This window comes from Cimex lectularius, unplaced genomic scaffold (genome assembly GCF_000648675.2).
Source record: "Cimex lectularius strain Harlan isolate CLEC.00 unplaced genomic scaffold, Clec_2.1 scaffold14, whole genome shotgun sequence".
In the NCBI taxonomy this organism is placed as follows: Eukaryota; Metazoa; Arthropoda; class Insecta; order Hemiptera; family Cimicidae; genus Cimex; species Cimex lectularius.
Window position 1 is genome coordinate 2000382 of NW_019392637.1, and position 17155 is coordinate 2017536.

General features: G+C 40.7%; 3 protein-coding genes across 5 annotated transcripts; 1 reads left to right on the forward strand and 2 right to left on the reverse strand.

Annotated features, from left to right (window-relative positions):
• Window positions 1–1626: 1626 nt before the first annotated feature.
• On the forward strand, window positions 1627–11432 carry LOC106673271 (elongation of very long chain fatty acids protein AAEL008004-like). 3 transcript variants are annotated; one of them, XM_014405344.2, is made up of 7 exons: window positions 1627–1852; window positions 5027–5097; window positions 8663–8937; window positions 9008–9064; window positions 10787–10892; window positions 10949–11085; window positions 11143–11432. In XM_014405344.2, exons 2-7 carry the CDS (start codon window positions 5028–5030, stop codon window positions 11308–11310), a joined length of 813 nt encoding a protein of 270 aa, XP_014260830.1. In that variant the 5' UTR covers window positions 1627–1852; window position 5027; the 3' UTR covers window positions 11311–11432. The 3 variants fall into 3 exon arrangements, with proteins under 3 accessions (XP_014260830.1, XP_014260829.1, XP_014260831.1); XM_014405343.2 differs by lacking the exon at window positions 1627–1852 and having other exon boundaries at window positions 4927–5097; XM_014405345.2 differs by lacking the exons at window positions 1627–1852; window positions 5027–5097 and adding an exon at window positions 6679–8538.
• A 142-nt stretch (window positions 11433–11574) lies between these two features.
• Window positions 11575–15401, reverse strand: LOC112127062. The gene is made up of 2 exons (XM_024227365.1): window positions 14357–15401; window positions 11575–13844 (listed from the first exon to the last, which is right to left on the reverse strand). Exon 2 carries the CDS (start codon window positions 13840–13842, stop codon window positions 13519–13521), a length of 324 nt encoding a protein of 107 aa, XP_024083133.1. The 5' UTR covers window positions 13843–13844; window positions 14357–15401; the 3' UTR covers window positions 11575–13518.
• An 89-nt stretch (window positions 15402–15490) lies between these two features.
• LOC106673272 (coiled-coil domain-containing protein 34-like) lies at window positions 15491–16887 on the reverse strand. Its single transcript, XM_014405346.2, has 6 exons — window positions 16668–16887; window positions 16336–16567; window positions 16130–16252; window positions 15933–16071; window positions 15740–15880; window positions 15491–15672 (listed from the first exon to the last, which is right to left on the reverse strand). The coding sequence occupies exons 2-6, from the start codon at window positions 16417–16419 to the stop codon at window positions 15608–15610; spliced, it is 552 nt and encodes a 183-aa protein (XP_014260832.1). The 5' UTR covers window positions 16420–16567; window positions 16668–16887; the 3' UTR covers window positions 15491–15607.
• Window positions 16888–17155: the final 268 nt, after the last annotated feature.

The window sequence follows — 17155 nt, forward strand, 5'->3', positions numbered from 1 at the left end:
GCGATGCAACCTCCGCGTGTGTCCTCACAAGGCGAAAGATGTTGTTTTGCCCCCCTCCCTTAGCCTTTTAAAGTTTTTCGCCGTTTCTTACAAGAAACAAACAAAAAACCAACTCCGTTTTAAAATAATTTTTCAATACGGCCTCGAGAAGCTTTTAAAAATCGATATGTACAAATTGCAAAATTGAATTTCTGACAAAATGGATACAGACATATACGATAAGTACGCGGCCGTCGTGGGGGGGGGGGCTGGCTCGAAAAACCTTGGGATTAAGAATTACAGTCCTTTGTAAAAAAAAATTTCTCTTTTTTTCAACCAACCTATTATCTAAAAATGTACGCAGGCGAGGTCCATCGGATTGTTTTTCTTCCAACACGTATCATATAAACGATCAAAATTGTCCGAAGGATTTCTCACTTAATAAATCATTGAATTGTGCCCAGGTTAAAGGCTGCTGAACGCTCCTTTTTTTAACCGGAAAACTCGTTACGGGAATACATTCGAAATAATCAACCACGAATCGTTCATTTCGTTCACTCAACAGTTCCGTGGTTCAATGAGCAGGTCGTTTAATCCCTTTGATCGTTCATGAGTTCACTCGATTGTTCATTGAATTGTTCTTTGTTCACACGATAGTTCCTTGATTCAGTGAGTAGTTCGTTTAATCACTTTTTTTTTTCATCAGCTATTTAGCCACAGCCAGTTTTTAATGATTTTTAAATGTAATAATTAAATTTTCATTTACATTTCGTATTATTTTATTATTATTATTATTATTATTATTTTTTTACTAGATTTGTTTTTGCGACTCGTTTAGAAATTTGCTAATGGTTTTAAAGACGTCCGCATCTTTTAATCACTTGATCGTTCATTAGTTCACTCGATAGTTCATTTAATTGTTCTTTAGTTCACTAAATAGTTTATTGAGATGTTCTTTAGTTTACTCGATAGTTCATTAAATTGTTCTTTAGTTCATTTGATAGTTCATTGAGTTGTTCTTTAGTTCACTCGATAGTTCATTAGTTCAGTGAGTATTTCGATTAATCTCTCGATCGTTCGTTAGTTCACTCGATAGATCATTGAATTGTTCTTTAGTTCACTCGATAGTTCATTGAATTGTTCTTTAGTTCACTCGACAGGTTATTGGCTCAGTGAGTAGTTCATTTAATCCCTTAAACGTTCTTTAGTTCACTCGATAGTTCATTGGTTCAGTGAATAGTTCGTTTAATCCCTTGATCGTTCATTAATTCACTCGATAGTTCATTGAATTGTTGATTAGTTCACTTTCTAGTTCCTTGGTTCAGAGTGTCGTTTTGTCCTTTCCTTGATCGTTCATTAAATTGTTGATTAGTTCACTCCAGCATTCCATGTTTAATTGATTAGTTCGGTCCTTCAATCGTTCTTTTTTTCATTCAATCTATCAGAATCGTATTTGCTTATTAGTATGTCAGGCCCAATAAGGCTGACTCTAATAATTTATTTGGCCTTCTAACCTCGTCGTAAAACTTACAAAAAATTAATAGTAATAAATAAATAAAAATTTACAACAAACGTACGGGCGGTGGCGGTCTTCGGGAATGGTGGGAGAGGAAGGTGGGAGGGCATAGCCGGCGTCCGCCCCCAAGGTCCAGTCTTCACCGTAACTCCGACCAGAAAAGGGAAACAGGAGAAAGGACCGAAGAGAGTGAGGAAGAGACGACACGCAAGTCGTCAAAATTGGGCCCAAAAAATCTCTTTAAAAAATTATATAATTAAAAAAAAAGTTTAAATAATTAAGCTTATGGCATTTGACCGGTGAAGTTGGAAAACAGAAGGAAAACCCAAGACCAAGTCAAGAAAAGAAAAAAAACAGGTAAGCTTATTTAACAATATTAAACATTAAAAAAATTTTTTTTAAACGATTTTGCGAAAATGGTTATCATTCATGAAAATCGGAATTTAATATGGCCAAAGGGAAAATATCACCAGCCTCCCTCGCTCAATCAAAACCCTTCGTCATCGTCAGCCGTCCATATTTTGTCAAAATTCAAACAGAATTTTAAAAAATCAAAAGTTTTGCCTTAGTGTTTTTGTATTATTTTCCTTTCGGTACTATTTTCATTTGGTTATCGTGTAAATCGACCGAGGGGATCGTTTAAGGAACCCAGTCGGCGATTCAGTGATCAGCATTTTGATTATCGGTCGTTCGTTCTAATATTGATATGTTGGACGTGTTATACGGGAACACTATACCATTTTTGATGTATTGTGTACGTAAGACAGATTGATAAGTTGGACTGCATTGATACTTAGAGTATTTTGTGTGTTATGTGGCAACACTGATTGATACTTGCAGAATTTGGTGTCAAATGGCAACACTGATTGATACTTGGAGTATTTAGTGTGTCACTGATCGCAAGTGTAATGTGTTGAGTGGAAGCACTAATTGAGTCGTTAGTTTGTGTGGCCAGACAGATTGATATGTTTGGTGTGGTATGTGGCAACACTGATTGATACGTTGGTTGTGTGGCCAGCAGATTGATATGTTTGGTGTGGTATGTGGCAACACTGATTGATATGTTGGTTGTGTGGCCAGCAGATTGATATGTTTGGTGTGTTGTGTGGCAACATTGATTAATTCGTTGGTTGTGTTGTGTGGCCAGACAGATTGATATGTTTAGAGTGTTAGTGGCACTACACTAATTGGTACCTTGGACGTGATGTGTGGAACCCCGATAATTGTGTAGAATGTGTTGTGTGGCAACACTGTTAGATCTGTTAGTTGTGTTGTGTACATAAGGCAGATAGACAAATTTGGTGTGTTATGAGTCATCACTGATTGATACGTTACATATGTTGTGTTGTCAGACTGATTGATATATTCGGTGTGTTACGTCTATGTGGCAACAATCATTGATACCTTGGCCGTGTTGTGTGGCCAGTCTGATTGATATATGGAGTGTGTTATGTCTATGTGGCAACACTGATTGATACGTTGGATGTGTTGTGTTGTCAGACTGATTGAGATGTCAATGAGCCGGTCGTTCTGCCAGTGAACCGTTCAATCCTAATGCTATTTGTTTATTCAGTGAAGGCCAATTAAAATACGTTCATTGGTAAACGGTTTCGTTATTTAACAACCCAATATGAAAATTGATCGAGATTTCACGAAATTGTCGGCATGTACAATACACGGATGACAAGTGTTTGGATTATAGCCGGCCGTCGCGCCCCTTATTCTATGTTAATTTGTGTCCTAATCATAAATCGGACCCGATCGGGCGCGTACGTAGGCCACTCGTCTCGAACACTTGCCCAACACGGATAAATAGATAAACGGTAAAATTTCGTCACCGACGATGCGCTTTCTATGGCTCTTCCTTCATATGGCGAGATGACTTTGCCAAACGGGGCGAAAGTCGACACTTGTCGTAATTGTCCCAGGCGGGGCCCGCCCGGTCTCGCTGTCCCGACCACGTCCGTCGGCTCGGGACCGCAGGAACGCCCCCGACAAAAGTCCAGCGCCAGAGGTCAGTCGCAGGGACACCTTTGTTGCCAAACTCCGTTTCACACACGGTAATGTGATAATTACAATGTTTAAAGTGTCCCTGGAAGTGAAAGGGGAAATGTGAATGGTTTGTAAATTTTTTTCTTTGGGAAAGATAGGGCATCGTTTTGCGTAGTTAAGCGCACCACCTTTAAAAAAATAAATTAATTTATTTAAAAAAAAAAAAGACGGCCCGGGGCCATAGGTACAGATACTCGGTGACTCGGTTGTTCGTTCATTAAGTTGATCGGTTCAGTTTTTTATTAAATGTCCGGGTCCATGGTTCAGGTAGTTCGTCAATTGTTCATTCGTGCATTGAATCGGTTCTAATAATCAGTGAAATGGTTGGGTTGTTCGTTCATTGAGTAGATTGGTGCGTTCAAATTTGTTGTAGCTACACTGATTGATAAGTGGGATGTGTTGGGTCACAACACTAGATCGTGTGTAGAATGTGTTGTGTGGCAACATTGACATGCGTAAAGTAGGACGTGTTACGTGGCGTCACTGATTGATACATTCAGTTATGTCTATGTGGCAACACTGATATATTGGACGTGTTGTGTAGCAACTGATCGATAGGTTAGATGTGTTGAGTGGCCACAGTGATAGGTATTTAGAATGTATTGTGAGGCTAGACTGATTGATGTGCTCAATGGGCTATGTGGTGAAACTGATTGATACGTTCGGTGTATTGTGTGGCAACACTGATTGACAGATATAATACGATGAGTGGCAACACTGATTGGTATTTTGAATGTATTGTGAGGCCAGACTGATTGATACGCCCAAAGTGTTATGTAGCGACCCTGATTGATAGGTAGGTGTATTGTGTGGCAGCACTGATCGAATACGATGAGTAGCAACACGGGTTGGTATTTTGAATGTATTGTGAGGCAGACTGATTGATTTGCGTAAAGTGTTATGTGGCGACAATGATCGATACATTGGGTGTATTATATAGCAACATTGATCGACAGGTGAGATATGAGGCGACACTTTGGTTGTTGGGTATGTTCGGTGGCAAGACCGATTAGTTTTTATCGTTCATTAAATTGTTGGTTCGCCCGGTCAGTTTTAATTGTTCAGTGTTGTTAAATATTTGAATCGTTAATCGAGTCGATCTTTTAGCCTTTTAAATCAGAGATCGTGTTTAGAAAAGCATCCCAAAGGCCATGACCCTCCCGAGGTCTTGGCCGTTCCCGTGTCCAAACTCGTCTTTCGATATTTTACGCCTCTTCTTGAGCCAGTCGTGCAGGTTCATTTATATTTTGCGGCGATTTATTTTTTTTTTTTTTCATCGTTCTCGCGAATGTGTTTTTTTGTATACAAACCGGCCGCGAGTTGTTTTTTGCATAGAAAAACCAGTTCCAAGCCGCGGGGGATAGGATGGTGCGGTGAAGGGGAAAAGACCGATACCGGGCGGTGCCACGAGCGCTCCCCGGTGACTTTTCATTTCTTGTCCGTCGTTTCAACGAATTGTTTTGTTTTTTTAACCCGCAGGATGGCCGGTTTGGAAGTGCTCAAGTACCAGGAGCTGGACAAGGACGTCAAAAGTGGATACTACGAACCTGGTAAGTCAATGTGGTGGTGATCAAAAAGAAACGACACGTTTGACCGGTGCACCATGTATACATTTCAAAACGAGTTTATCCCGACTTTTTATCTGTTTGAGTTTCTTTTTCCTATAAAGTTCAATAATCCCAATTCTCGTGTGGATCTTTATCTGTTGTTCCGTTGGCCAGACTGGGTGTGATATTTTTCTGGGCCGCGGCCGATTGGGACAAAGGGGCGGCCCGCTACGGATCCTAAAGAATGGGACCAAACGGTGGAGAGGAGGGTGGACAGAGGCTGAAAAAAAAACTCCGGGGACCCGGTTGAGAGAACGGTAAAAAGTAAAAGGCTTTCTTCCGTTTTCTCTTCTTTACGGATCGAGCGGAAGAGTCGGTCTGCTCGGAGCTCTATGAACGATTGAATCGATCGGCCACCCGATGAATAGTGAAAGGATCAATGAACGTTAAAATAGATCAGACGATGAGTGGATCTATGAACGAACGAATCATTCAGTGCGCGGATCTGTAAAGGAACGAGTCGATCAGTCAGTGAGCGAATTTAAGCCGACTGATTCGATACCGTCAGTCAGGGGCTCACTGAAAGCCTGAATCGATGTCAGTGAGCGGATGTTTGACCGAAGGATTCGATCTCTCAGTGAGAGGTTCGCTGAATGTTCGAATCGATAAGTCAGTGAGCGAATCTATGCCGACTGATACGATCACGTCAGTTAGGGGCTCACTGAAAGTCTGAATCGATAAGTTAGTGAGCGGATCTATAAATGAACGAATAGATCAGTCAATGAGCGAATCTACGAAAGAACGAGTCGATCAGTCAGTGAGCGGATCTACGAAAGAACGAGTCGATCAGTCAGTGAGCGGGTCTACGAATAAACGTAACAACTAATCAGCGAGCTGATCCGATGTAAGAACGAGTCGATAAGTCAGTGATCGGACTTGTGAAGAAATGTGTCGAACGGGCCGACCAGACAGCGTGAGAATGTATGATCAGATGAATATACCGCGGGTTCAGTTATATTAACAAATGAATCTATTTGTCAATGAATGGTTCAAATAATGAACGAGTAGATCATAGAGAGGATTTTTTCGAATTGTCCCGGTTAATCCTGTGCGTGCATACAACATGTGTACTAAGCGGCGAAGCGCGCGACCCATTGTCTTTTTAAGTCGATAATTGATACCCGTGTAGGAAAAAATAAACGATTACGATAAACTGCTTTGGGGATGGATTTTTCGTTTTTCCCACACTTATGGGAAAATCGTCCACTTCCCATGGATCCACTGGCGGGGGGTGGCAAACTGTCGTAAGGCGCGTCAAATGGGGGAATGAAACGGTACGGCACAGTAAGGCGAGGAAATTCGATTGCCAGATATATAAAAACAAAATGACCTTGTGGTAAAAGTTTTTTTTTGGCCCTATGGTCTAGCCTATTGACCAAATCTCAACGGTAAAAATTAAAATAAATAATAAAATAGGTCGAGAAATGTGCTTGTTCTTAAAAAGGAAGGTGTGGCTGAGCAGAGGGTGACGTTGGGAAAATTCCGAACCCGGATGGAAATGGACTTGGTGATTTTTTTTTTTTTTTAATCCAATAATTGCAGGAATTTGACGTCTGTTGTGGGGGGGAGAGGCTGTAGTTTGACCGGCCGTGGAACGTGTTTATGTTTTATTCTCGTCCTTGGATAGTAAGAGAAAAATTCCTCCTGTCCAGATTTCCGCCAACGCCCGACCCGAAGATGGGTAGAATAGCTCGAGGGAGTGAAAGTCCACGTGACGGATTAAAGGGGTCCACGTCGGTGAAATTTTCCTCTTTGTGGATAAAAGGGCAAAGCGTGTCTGTTTATCTGACCGTGGTCTCCACTCGTTCGTTCATAGAACCGCTCAGTGATATCGATTCGAACTGTCAGTGATCTCCTAACTGACTCAAACTGAAAGGCAGATCGAATCGTTCATAGGACGACTCACCGGCAGATTGATTCATACCTTCTTCGATTGATCGACTCGTTCTTTTATAGATTCACTCACTCACTGATCTGTTCGAACTTTCAGTGATCGCCTCACTGACATCGTATCAATCGGACATAGATTCTCTCACTGACTTATCGATTCGAATTTCCCTTTTAGTTTTTACACTCAAGATGACCGGTTTGGAAGTGCACAAGTTCATTCATTGATCATCTCAGTGATTGGTCGACTCAGTCGTGTCAGTGAGCGAATCTATGACCGCCTGATTCGATCCGCCAGTGAGGCGATCACTGAAAGTTCGCATCGATAAGTCAGTGAGCGGATCTATAAAAGATAACAACATACGAGTCAACTAACCAGTTCTAGGATCTGCGAATAAACGAATCAACCATTCAGTGAGCGCATCTATGAACGAACGATTCGCCAAACCAGCTCGCGTACCAATAAACTGAAGAGTCGACCAAACTATGAGCAGATCTATGAACGAACGAGTCGACCAAACCGTGAGCCGTTCTATGAATGAACGAGTCGTCCAATCAGAGAGCGGATTTATGAATGTACGAGTCGATCAATTAGTGAGCGGATCTATGTGCGAACGATTAGAACAATCATTTTGCAGATTTATGAATGAACGAGTCGACCCACCAGCTGGCGTATCTATAAACGGAGGAGTCGACCAAACCGTGAGCCGTTCTATGAACGAACGAGTCGTCCAATCAGTGAGCGGATCTATGTGCGAACAATTAGAACAACCAGTTCGTAGATCTATGAACGAACGGTTGGAACAATCATTTTGCAGATCTATGAATGAACGAGTCGACCAACCAGCTCGCGAACCAATAAACAGAGGATTCTACCAAACCGTGATCCGTTCAATGAATTAACGAGTCGTCCAATCAGTGAGCGGATCTGTGAATGAACGAGTCGACCAACCAGCTCGCGTACCTCCAAACGGAAGAGTCGACCTAACCGTGAGCTATGAATGAACGAGTCGATCAATCAGTGAGCGGATCTATAAACGTTCAAATCGAAGAGTGCGTCAACTATTCTTCGAATATTCCGCGCATCAGTGAGCCGGTTAATGAACGACTCGCTAGTTGAACGAACCGTCGTGTGATTGAGCTCCAAAATTATTCAGTACATATTCCCATCGAAATATAAACATTCCCCTAGCTTATTCTAAATCCGTCCAGGTCGTGTTACAACATTTTTCCGCTCAAATGAAAGTCGATCCCCCTCCTCCCGGCGTATTTTCTATTTTCCATATTCCCTCCTCGTTTCAATATCGCAACCCCTTTCGAACGATTTTCCCCAATTTTGGAAAACAATAACGGTAACACGGACGAGTTTCGGAGAACGTTGTGCTTTGGGGGGAGAGGGTGAAATAAATTCATCTGGGCAGGGGTGAAAGTCGCCCCCAAAAGCTCTTGCTCATCATATCGCACCCCGGACTGGATAACAGGAGCATACGATGCAGTGTAAGTGTATTTTTTCTTCTTATGCCTCATTTATTATCTTGCGTGTCGAGGCGGTACCCTGCATATACTTTATTTTTTGCAAATTAACCACCCCGGCTTCATCAAAAATTTACTATTTTTGCAGATAAAGAGGTGGACAATTGGTTTCTGATGGGTTCGCCGATCCCGATCGTCGTCATCCTCAGCGCCTACTTGTACTTCGTCCTTAAGCTCGGCCCCAAGATAATGGAGAAACGGAAACCGTTCGAGCTGAAGATGGTCCTCGTCGGGTACAACCTCTACCAAGTCGTCTTCTCGTCCTGGGTCGTGAGCCAGGTTTTCGACCTAGACACGATACGACACCTGTACAAATTCGCTTGCGTGCCACAAGAGAGGCACTTGAACAAGTACATCGAACTGGTTAGGGAAACGAGCTACCACAATACACGCAAATAAAAAAATTTATTCATTTTTTTCCGTTCTCCTATAGATGAACGTCATGTCGTGGTGGTACTTCTTCTCCAAGGTGATCGAGCTTTTGGACACGGTAAGTGACTTAAAAACTGGGCAAGATGGAGTGAGAGTGCGAAAGAGCGAAAGAGACATCGGTGAACGATACGGTCACTCTGTACAGATTGTTCGGCCATTTAATGAATGATGTTAAAGGTAGGCTGAGGTAAGGTGATGTGGTGTAGGCGGGTTAAGATGAAAAGGTGTAAGTTGTTGGTGGGGAAAGGCGGAGGCGGAGGTGGGTTCGTCGTCAGCCCCCATGAAGGTGGAAGTGTAGGGTGGAAATAGTAATGTTGTGTGAGGCGGTGATCCGGTGAATGAACGAGTCACTCAGTGAGTGAACAAAAGAATGGACAAGCTGTTCAGTGAGTGATCCTGAGAATAACCAAGTGAATGAACGAGTCGTTCAATGACTGAACAAAAGATTGGCCAAGTTGTTCAGCGAGTGATCAGGTGAATGAACGGATCACTCAATGAGTGAAATGGACGGGCTAGTAGTGAATCGCTCAGCGAGAGTGCGGAAGAATGTATGAGTCTCTAGTAAATGAGCAGAGGAATGAACGCGTGTTTTGGGGAGTGAGCAGAAGAATGAACGAATGAACTACTAACTGAGTGAACGAAAGAATGGACGTGTTGCACAATAAGTGATCCGGTGAACGAGTCGCTCAATGAGTGAACAAAACGATGGACGAGTTGTGAATCGCTCACTGAGACAGTGGAATGATTAAGCTTCTCAGTAAGTGAGCAGAAAAAATTAACGAATCTCTCAGTGAGAGAGCAGAAAAATGGATGAATCGCTTGGTGAAAGATTCTGTTAATGGGTGAATAAATCTCTGAACGATTCGCTCATTGAGTTCAGTTGATAAAAGAATCGTTCATTCAACGAACGGGTCGATAAGAGTTTGGTCAGTTAATGTAATGTTTAATCATTGATTATTTTGGCCATTCAATTAATGATTCAAAGAAAGAATGAATTGATTGGTCAGTCGAAGAAAGAATCGTTCAAAAATTGAACAGTTCGTTGAGAGTGAACAATTCAGTGATTTCATGATAGAATCGTTCTATCAATGGACTGGACGTTCATTTAATGAACTATTCGCCCCTGAGAGTGAACAAATCTGTGATTTCATGATAGAATCGTTCTATCAATGGACTGTACGTTCACTTAATGAACTATTCGTCCCTGAGAGTGAACATTTCGGTAATTTTGTGATAGAATCGTTCTATCAATGAACTGTTCGTTCACTTAATGAACTATTCGCCCCTGAGAGTGAACAAATCTATGATTTCATGATAGAATCGTTCTATCAATGGACTGTTCGTTCACTTAATGAACTATTGATTGCTGGAGTGAATATTTCAGTGATTTCATGATAGAATCGTTCATTCAACGAATGGGTCGACTCCAGTTTGGTCAGTTAATGTAATGTTTCATCAATGATTGTTTTCGCCATTTAATTAATGATTCAAAAAGAGATTTAACTAATCTGTCAGTCGAAGAACGAATCGTTCAAAAATTGAACAGATCGGTGAGAGTGAACAATTCCGTGATTTCATGATATAATCGTTCTATCAATGAACTGTTCGTTCACTTAATGAACTTTTGACGATGAGAGAGAACAATTCCGTGATTTCATGATAGCATCGTTCGGTCATTTAATGAACGAGTGGACGAATGACACTTCGAGCGACTGGCTAATCAACTGGCCCCCCGTTTAGTCGATACGATCGTTATATATTGTTTCCGTCCGATTTCCAGGTGTTTTTCGTCTTGAGGAAGAAGCAGAACCAAGTGAGCGTCCTTCACGTCTACCACCATTCCAACATGCTCGTCTCCACCTGGGCGTACCTCAAGTTCATACGAGGTATTTTATTTATTTTAATAGTTTTTAGTTTTATTTATTTATTTTTACTTTTTCAGGCGAGCAGGCGATTATTCCGGGCTTGATAAATAGTTTCGTGCATGTGGTTATGTACAGCTACTACCTCCTGGCCGCTTTGGGCCCTTCGGTTCAGAAGTACCTCTGGTGGAAGAAGTACATCACGAAACTGCAACTCGTACGTTCCGAATTTCACCGTTGGATTCTTGTTGTTCTAATTAATTAATTTGAACAGGGCCAGTTCGTTGTAATACTGATCTACCTCAGCAGTCTCTTGGCGTTCGACTGCAACCTGCCGCGAGGCCTGACCATCTACATGAGCGCGACGACAGTCACATTCCTCATCCTCTTCCTCAACTTCTACCAGAAGAGCTACGCCGGGCAGGCGAAGAAGGTCGACTAGCACATGTCTTAGAATAAGAAAAATTTTAATTAACACAAAAAAATTATATTTAATATTTACTTGTGATTATTTATGTTAAAACAGTGTCTTTGTATTTGGTTGTAAATATATAGTTTTTTATACTTTTTTTTTTTTTTTAATTGACTCATTGGTTCGTTTGGTCAGTCTGATGGTGAGCACCTCATCAGTTTTTCTTTTTTTTGTAATTTAGAATCACCTCCACCAAAATTCTAGAAAAAACAAACATTAAAAATAAAAAATAAATCAATTTAAAAACATATATTTACAAAATACACATAGGATTACATATCATTTTTCTGTCTCCCCTCCTCTTTTTATTAGAAGCCTTAAAAATCTAATATTATCACAAAGTCAAGCTTTTGATGCTTTGGAGGACGGAAGAAAACAAAAAAGATGGGGATACACGGAAATACATTATCTATCTTTTTTTTACAATTAGTCGATAAAAAATATATATTTATATTATATAATATATTCAGGGATAATAAAAATCTACAAGGGGCCGTTGTGTTTGTTACATTTTAAATATATTTATGTCTAATTGTTAATCAGAAGGCACAATTGGTTAAAAAATTAAAATTAGGGAGGGGGGCTAGAACAATTACAAAAATAATAGGTACCGCACCTCCAACGAATCTATATAATAATCATTAAAAAAAAACAGTCGTCTTTGGTTAGGACTAACGCTAATTAGGAAGCATGGTGCTGTCGATTAAAAAAAATCGATTGATTCGTTTTTTCCCCCCAGGGGTAGGAACTTATATACAAAAAGATCTTTCAAAAAATAATAATCATGATTGCAGTGTCAAGTCGGTTAAAAATGTGAGAGGTTATGTAGTTGATTAAACAGCGATAAATTTGCTGAGTCGATTCAGTGGGTAGGTTTTTGAGATAGAGATTAGATCAGTGAGTCGATTCAGTGGGAAGGTTATTGAAATAGAAATTAGATCAATGAGTCTATTCAGTGGGAAGGTTATTGAAATAGAGATGAGATCAGTGAGTCGATTCAGTGAGAAGGTTATAAAGAAGCGATTGGATCAGTGAGTCGATTCGGTGAGTAGGTGAATGATTGGATCGGAACGTCAGTTAAGTTGGGTGAGTTGATTGCAAACGAGTCGTTCAGTGAAAGTTCAAGTGGATAAATCGGTGAGTGGATCTATGAAAGATTGAGTCGTCCCATGAATTTTCAAATTGTTAAATCAATGAGAGGATATATGAACGAACGATTCGATCAGTGAGCGGATCTATGAACCTTAAATTTGACCAGTCAGTGAGCTGCTCTATGAACAAATGCGTCTATGGAAGATTGACCCGTTGCATGAAAGTTCAAATGGATAAATCCAATGAGCGGTTCTATGAACTATGAATGAATCGACCAGTCAGAGTAAGATCTATGACCGAACGAGTCAACCAGCGAGTAAATCTTTGAACGAAGGGTCGTTCAGTGAAATTCAGTGAGTGAATCTATGAGAATGTTGAAATTGTTAAATCAATGGGAGGATCTATGAACGAACGAGTCAATCAGTGAGAGTATCTGTGAAAGATTGTATCATCCCATGAAAGCTCAAATCGACAAGTCAGTGAGCGGAACTATGAACGAACGAGTCGTAGGATGTAAGTTCAAAAAGATAAATCCAGTGATTGAATCTATGAACCTAACAAGGACCAGTCAGTCAATCTGTGAGAGATCGAGCCCTCTCATGAATGTTGAAATTCTTAAATCAATGAGAGGACCTAGGACCGAACGAGTCAAACAGTGACAGGATATATGAATGATTGTGTCTTTCAATGAAAGTTCACATTGTTTAATCAGTGAGAAGATCTATGAACGAACGAGTCGATCAGCGAAATGATCTACGAACCTTACAATAGACCAGTCGGTGAGCGGATCTATTAAGGAACGAGCCAAACAGTGAGAGGATCAGTGAAAGATTGTGTCGTCCAACGAACATTCAAATTGTTGAGTAGTGAGCGGACCTACGAACGGTTGAGTCGTTCTATGTCTGTGAACGGTTGATCGGTTCGGAGGTGGCAAATAGAATTAGAGATAGCATCGAAATGTCAGAGATTTGGTTAGCGATTAGTGAGCCAACTGAAGGTTTTAGTGAATAGTCTTCGGCTATTTTCGGCAAAACAAGTTAATTTTGAAAGATCTTTAACAATTTTTTTTAAATAAAAGAAACGGTTTCAGCTTTTGTTCTTGCGCATGGTGAACCTCCTCCAGAAGCCTTTCTTCTCCTCTTCCTTCTCCTGTTTCGGCTGTTCGCACTCCACCGCCTCCTTGGCCTCCTCCTGTTCGGCGGCGAGCGCCTGCTGCAGGTCCCTCATCATCTTCTTCCTTATCGTCTTCTTCATCGAGAGGTGTCTCTCGAGGTGTTTGGCCTCCTCTTCCGACTTCTTCTTGCACCTCCGCCGCCACGCCTTTTCCGAAGTCTCCTCTTCGCCCGCGGTCGTCTCGTGCCGCTCGGATCCGAATATGTCACGGATGTGGGGGATGCTCCTTTCCGACATCCCTGGCGGAAAAGGGTGAAAAAGATTTAAAAAAAAAGTTATTTACAAATCAATCGATACATCAATCAATCACACTCTTTTTATACTGAACAACCCGTCAAAACCTTTCGACCAGTCCAGAAAAAATTTATATATTGAGACAAACAGATTTAGGTAGGAAATTCTATCGAGCGTGGAGGGGGATCCGCCTCCAGGTTTTTGTTTTCGTTTTCGTTTTTGAACTTGAAAAAAGAAATTGATGCGAGAAGGAAGGATCGTGATGCTGTGTCCTTTTATTTGTTTAAATTGTATTCAAAAGATTTTTCTTTTTCTCTCGATTAATTTTCCCTCTGACCGCATGTCAAGAGACTTTCACGAGGATTAGAAAGGTGATCCGGTGGGATGTCCTTGGTCCAGATTTTTCTCACACAGCCTCTCACCGTCCTCCGTGAAAAAATGGAATAGAACGGACGGGGAAAAAAAGAAAATGAGAAAATTTACTTTAGTATTGACAAAAAGAAAGAAAACTTCTTACCTGTTTTTGGACGTTGTTGCGGTTGTTGTTGTCACCTGGTGGTGTCGGAGGGGCCCATCGCGGACGTGGCCTCGCGGTCCGGGTCTGGCGTCGGACTGGCCCCCACTCCGGCCAGGGAGACGGAGGAGCCCCTGGTGGGGAAGGAGAAGAAGAGAATTTGAAGAGATTTCCTGAAGAGATTCTGACCCTATGGCCATCCATGAGAATCATAGAAAAGAGGACTTATACAAAAGGAATCGAGAGATGAATCAATGGATTCGATTCAGCAGTCGGATCGTTGATGAGCTGAATACGAACCGAGAGATGCATCAAAGATTAGATTCAGAAGCTGAACTGTTCACGAGTTGAACAATCACTGAGATGAAACAATCATCTGACTCAGAAGAATCGTTCACGAGTAGAGTAAGTACCGAAATGATGAGTCAAAGTTAGATTCAGTAGACGGACCGTCGATGAGCTGAATAAGCATCGACATATGAATCAATGATCTGACTCAGTAGAATCGTTCACGACTTGAATAAGCACCGAGAGTCGAGAGATGAATCTAAGATTATATTCATATGATGAACTGTTCACGAGTTGAACAATCACTGAGTTGAATCACCGATTCGATTAAGTAATCGGTCACGAGTTCAGTAAGAACCAAGAGGTGATTTAAGGATTAGATTCAGTAGCTGAACTCTTCATGAGTTGAACAATCAGTGAGTTGAATCAATGATCCGATTCAATTAATCGAATTGTTCACGAGTTGAGTAAGAAAAAAGAGTTGAATCAAAGATTAGAGTCAGATGATGAACTGTTCACGAGTTGAACAATCACTAAGTTGAATCAGAGATCTGACTCAGTAGAATCGTTCAGGAGTAGAGTAAGCACAGATATGATGAGGCAAAGTTTAGATTCAGTAGCTGAACTCTTCATGGGGTGAACAATCACTGAGTTGAATCAATGAACCGACTCAGTAGCCGAATCGTTCGCGAAATTAATCTACTTAATATTCTCTTTTTTACATGATCTCCTTCCTGTCATCCTTTACAATAGAAAAAAACAGTACAATTTCCTTTCTGCGCACCCCCTTCTTGCCCAAGGATCAAATAAATTAATTTTTTAATTTTTTTTAAAATTAAATAATTTCGGTTTTTGTTGTCTTTTAATCATTTTAACACGTTTTATTAACGAGTCCTTCTTGTTTTTCGATTCTAACACACTACTCTCGCCCTCCGGGTGTTAACTGGGAGATGGTACACGGAGGCCTCAGTCGTCAAGGACGCCCCTCCACGGTTCCGGGTTCTTGTAGGAGACGTTCACCTGAGAATTGGCTGTTGGAGAACAAAGAAATGTTTAGTTGTTTTTTGTTTTTTTTGGGGGGGTGGTCTTTTTTCTTACAGAATATGCTGCTCGGGGTCGGCTTAGGCCTCCTCTGGCTGATACCCATCCAGACCTTGACGACCTCTTTCGACAGGTTCTTCTTGAGTGTCTCCTTCTCTTCGAGTTTCTTCTCTTCATCTTTCTTCTTCTGTTTTTCCGCTGTTTTTTTTATAATTATTATTATTTTGAGGATTAAATATATTTTTTTTACCTTCGATGGCAGCTTTCTTTTTCTGCAGCCACATCTCCCTGTTGGCGGCGATTATCCTCTTGTCCTGCTCCTCCTTCTGCGTCTTCTGCATCTTCCTCCTCTCCTCTTCGCGCTTCTTCTCTTTTTTCTTCTCCAACTCCTAAGTAGAAAAAAGTTTAAAGTTTTTATTCATTAAAAAAACTAAATTTTTTTTTTACCCTTTTCTCTTTGCTTTTGACCCATCTGGCGAATGCCTCTTCGTTCTTTTTCTTCCTCTCTTTCTCGTCAGGATCAGCGTGGCCGTTCGTCTTGTTGCACCTGGTGGGTCCATCGTCTTTCGCCTTTTTTTCCACCCCCCAAAATAAAAATTAATTAAATTTTCAATTTATTTTTGCAAAAATGATTCGATTATTTTTCTTTTTACATAAGAGTCGAGCTCCTTTTTCCGCCCGTTTGCCCTCGCGTCCGTGAAGTTCTCCTGGACGAAGCATCTTTGGACGGAGCACATTTGAACTTGGGGGAGGGGGTAAAAAAAAACGAAAAAAAAATGGAGGGGAAAAACGAAAAACCAACCACCAAAGAAAAAAAGAAAAACCCCGCGCTTTATTTCCAAAATTAGCTTTTCGTGCTTCTCTCGCAGCGGCTACGAATCTCGCCTGGCCGGAAAAAAAAATCATGGGTCAAAAAACGTCTATTCGAATTTCAATTAAAATACTTAACCAAAAAAAAAAAATCCAAAAACCAAAACCAACTCACCCTTCAATAACGATAGCATATCCTTTGCCTCTTGCTAAATTCTTCTCTAAAGAAACAACAACAACAACTTAAATTCTATGCTGCCACTAAATCTGACGATGAAGTAAAGAAAAAATATAAATATGACAACTACTGTATTAAAAAAATGCTACTGGCCCGAAAACATATGATGGATCAAGAATTTAGAGATTGTTCACACATGAGACGGTTTTGTTAAAAAATGTTTTATTTGCATTTCCCCAATGGAAAAAATGTCCACGTTATTTTATCAAAATTTTATCCAACATACATAAAATGTTTTGTCAGTTTACATTTATTTTATTATAATAAATAAAACAAAAAAATAAATACAAGAAGATATGGGCAATACCGGACAGAACTGGCGATTTTACTCTAGGGAATAAAGAAACGAGGGGTGAATAAGGCCAAGTCAGATTATAACACTGTTATAATAAATACAACAATTACAAGATTTATTCAATATATAA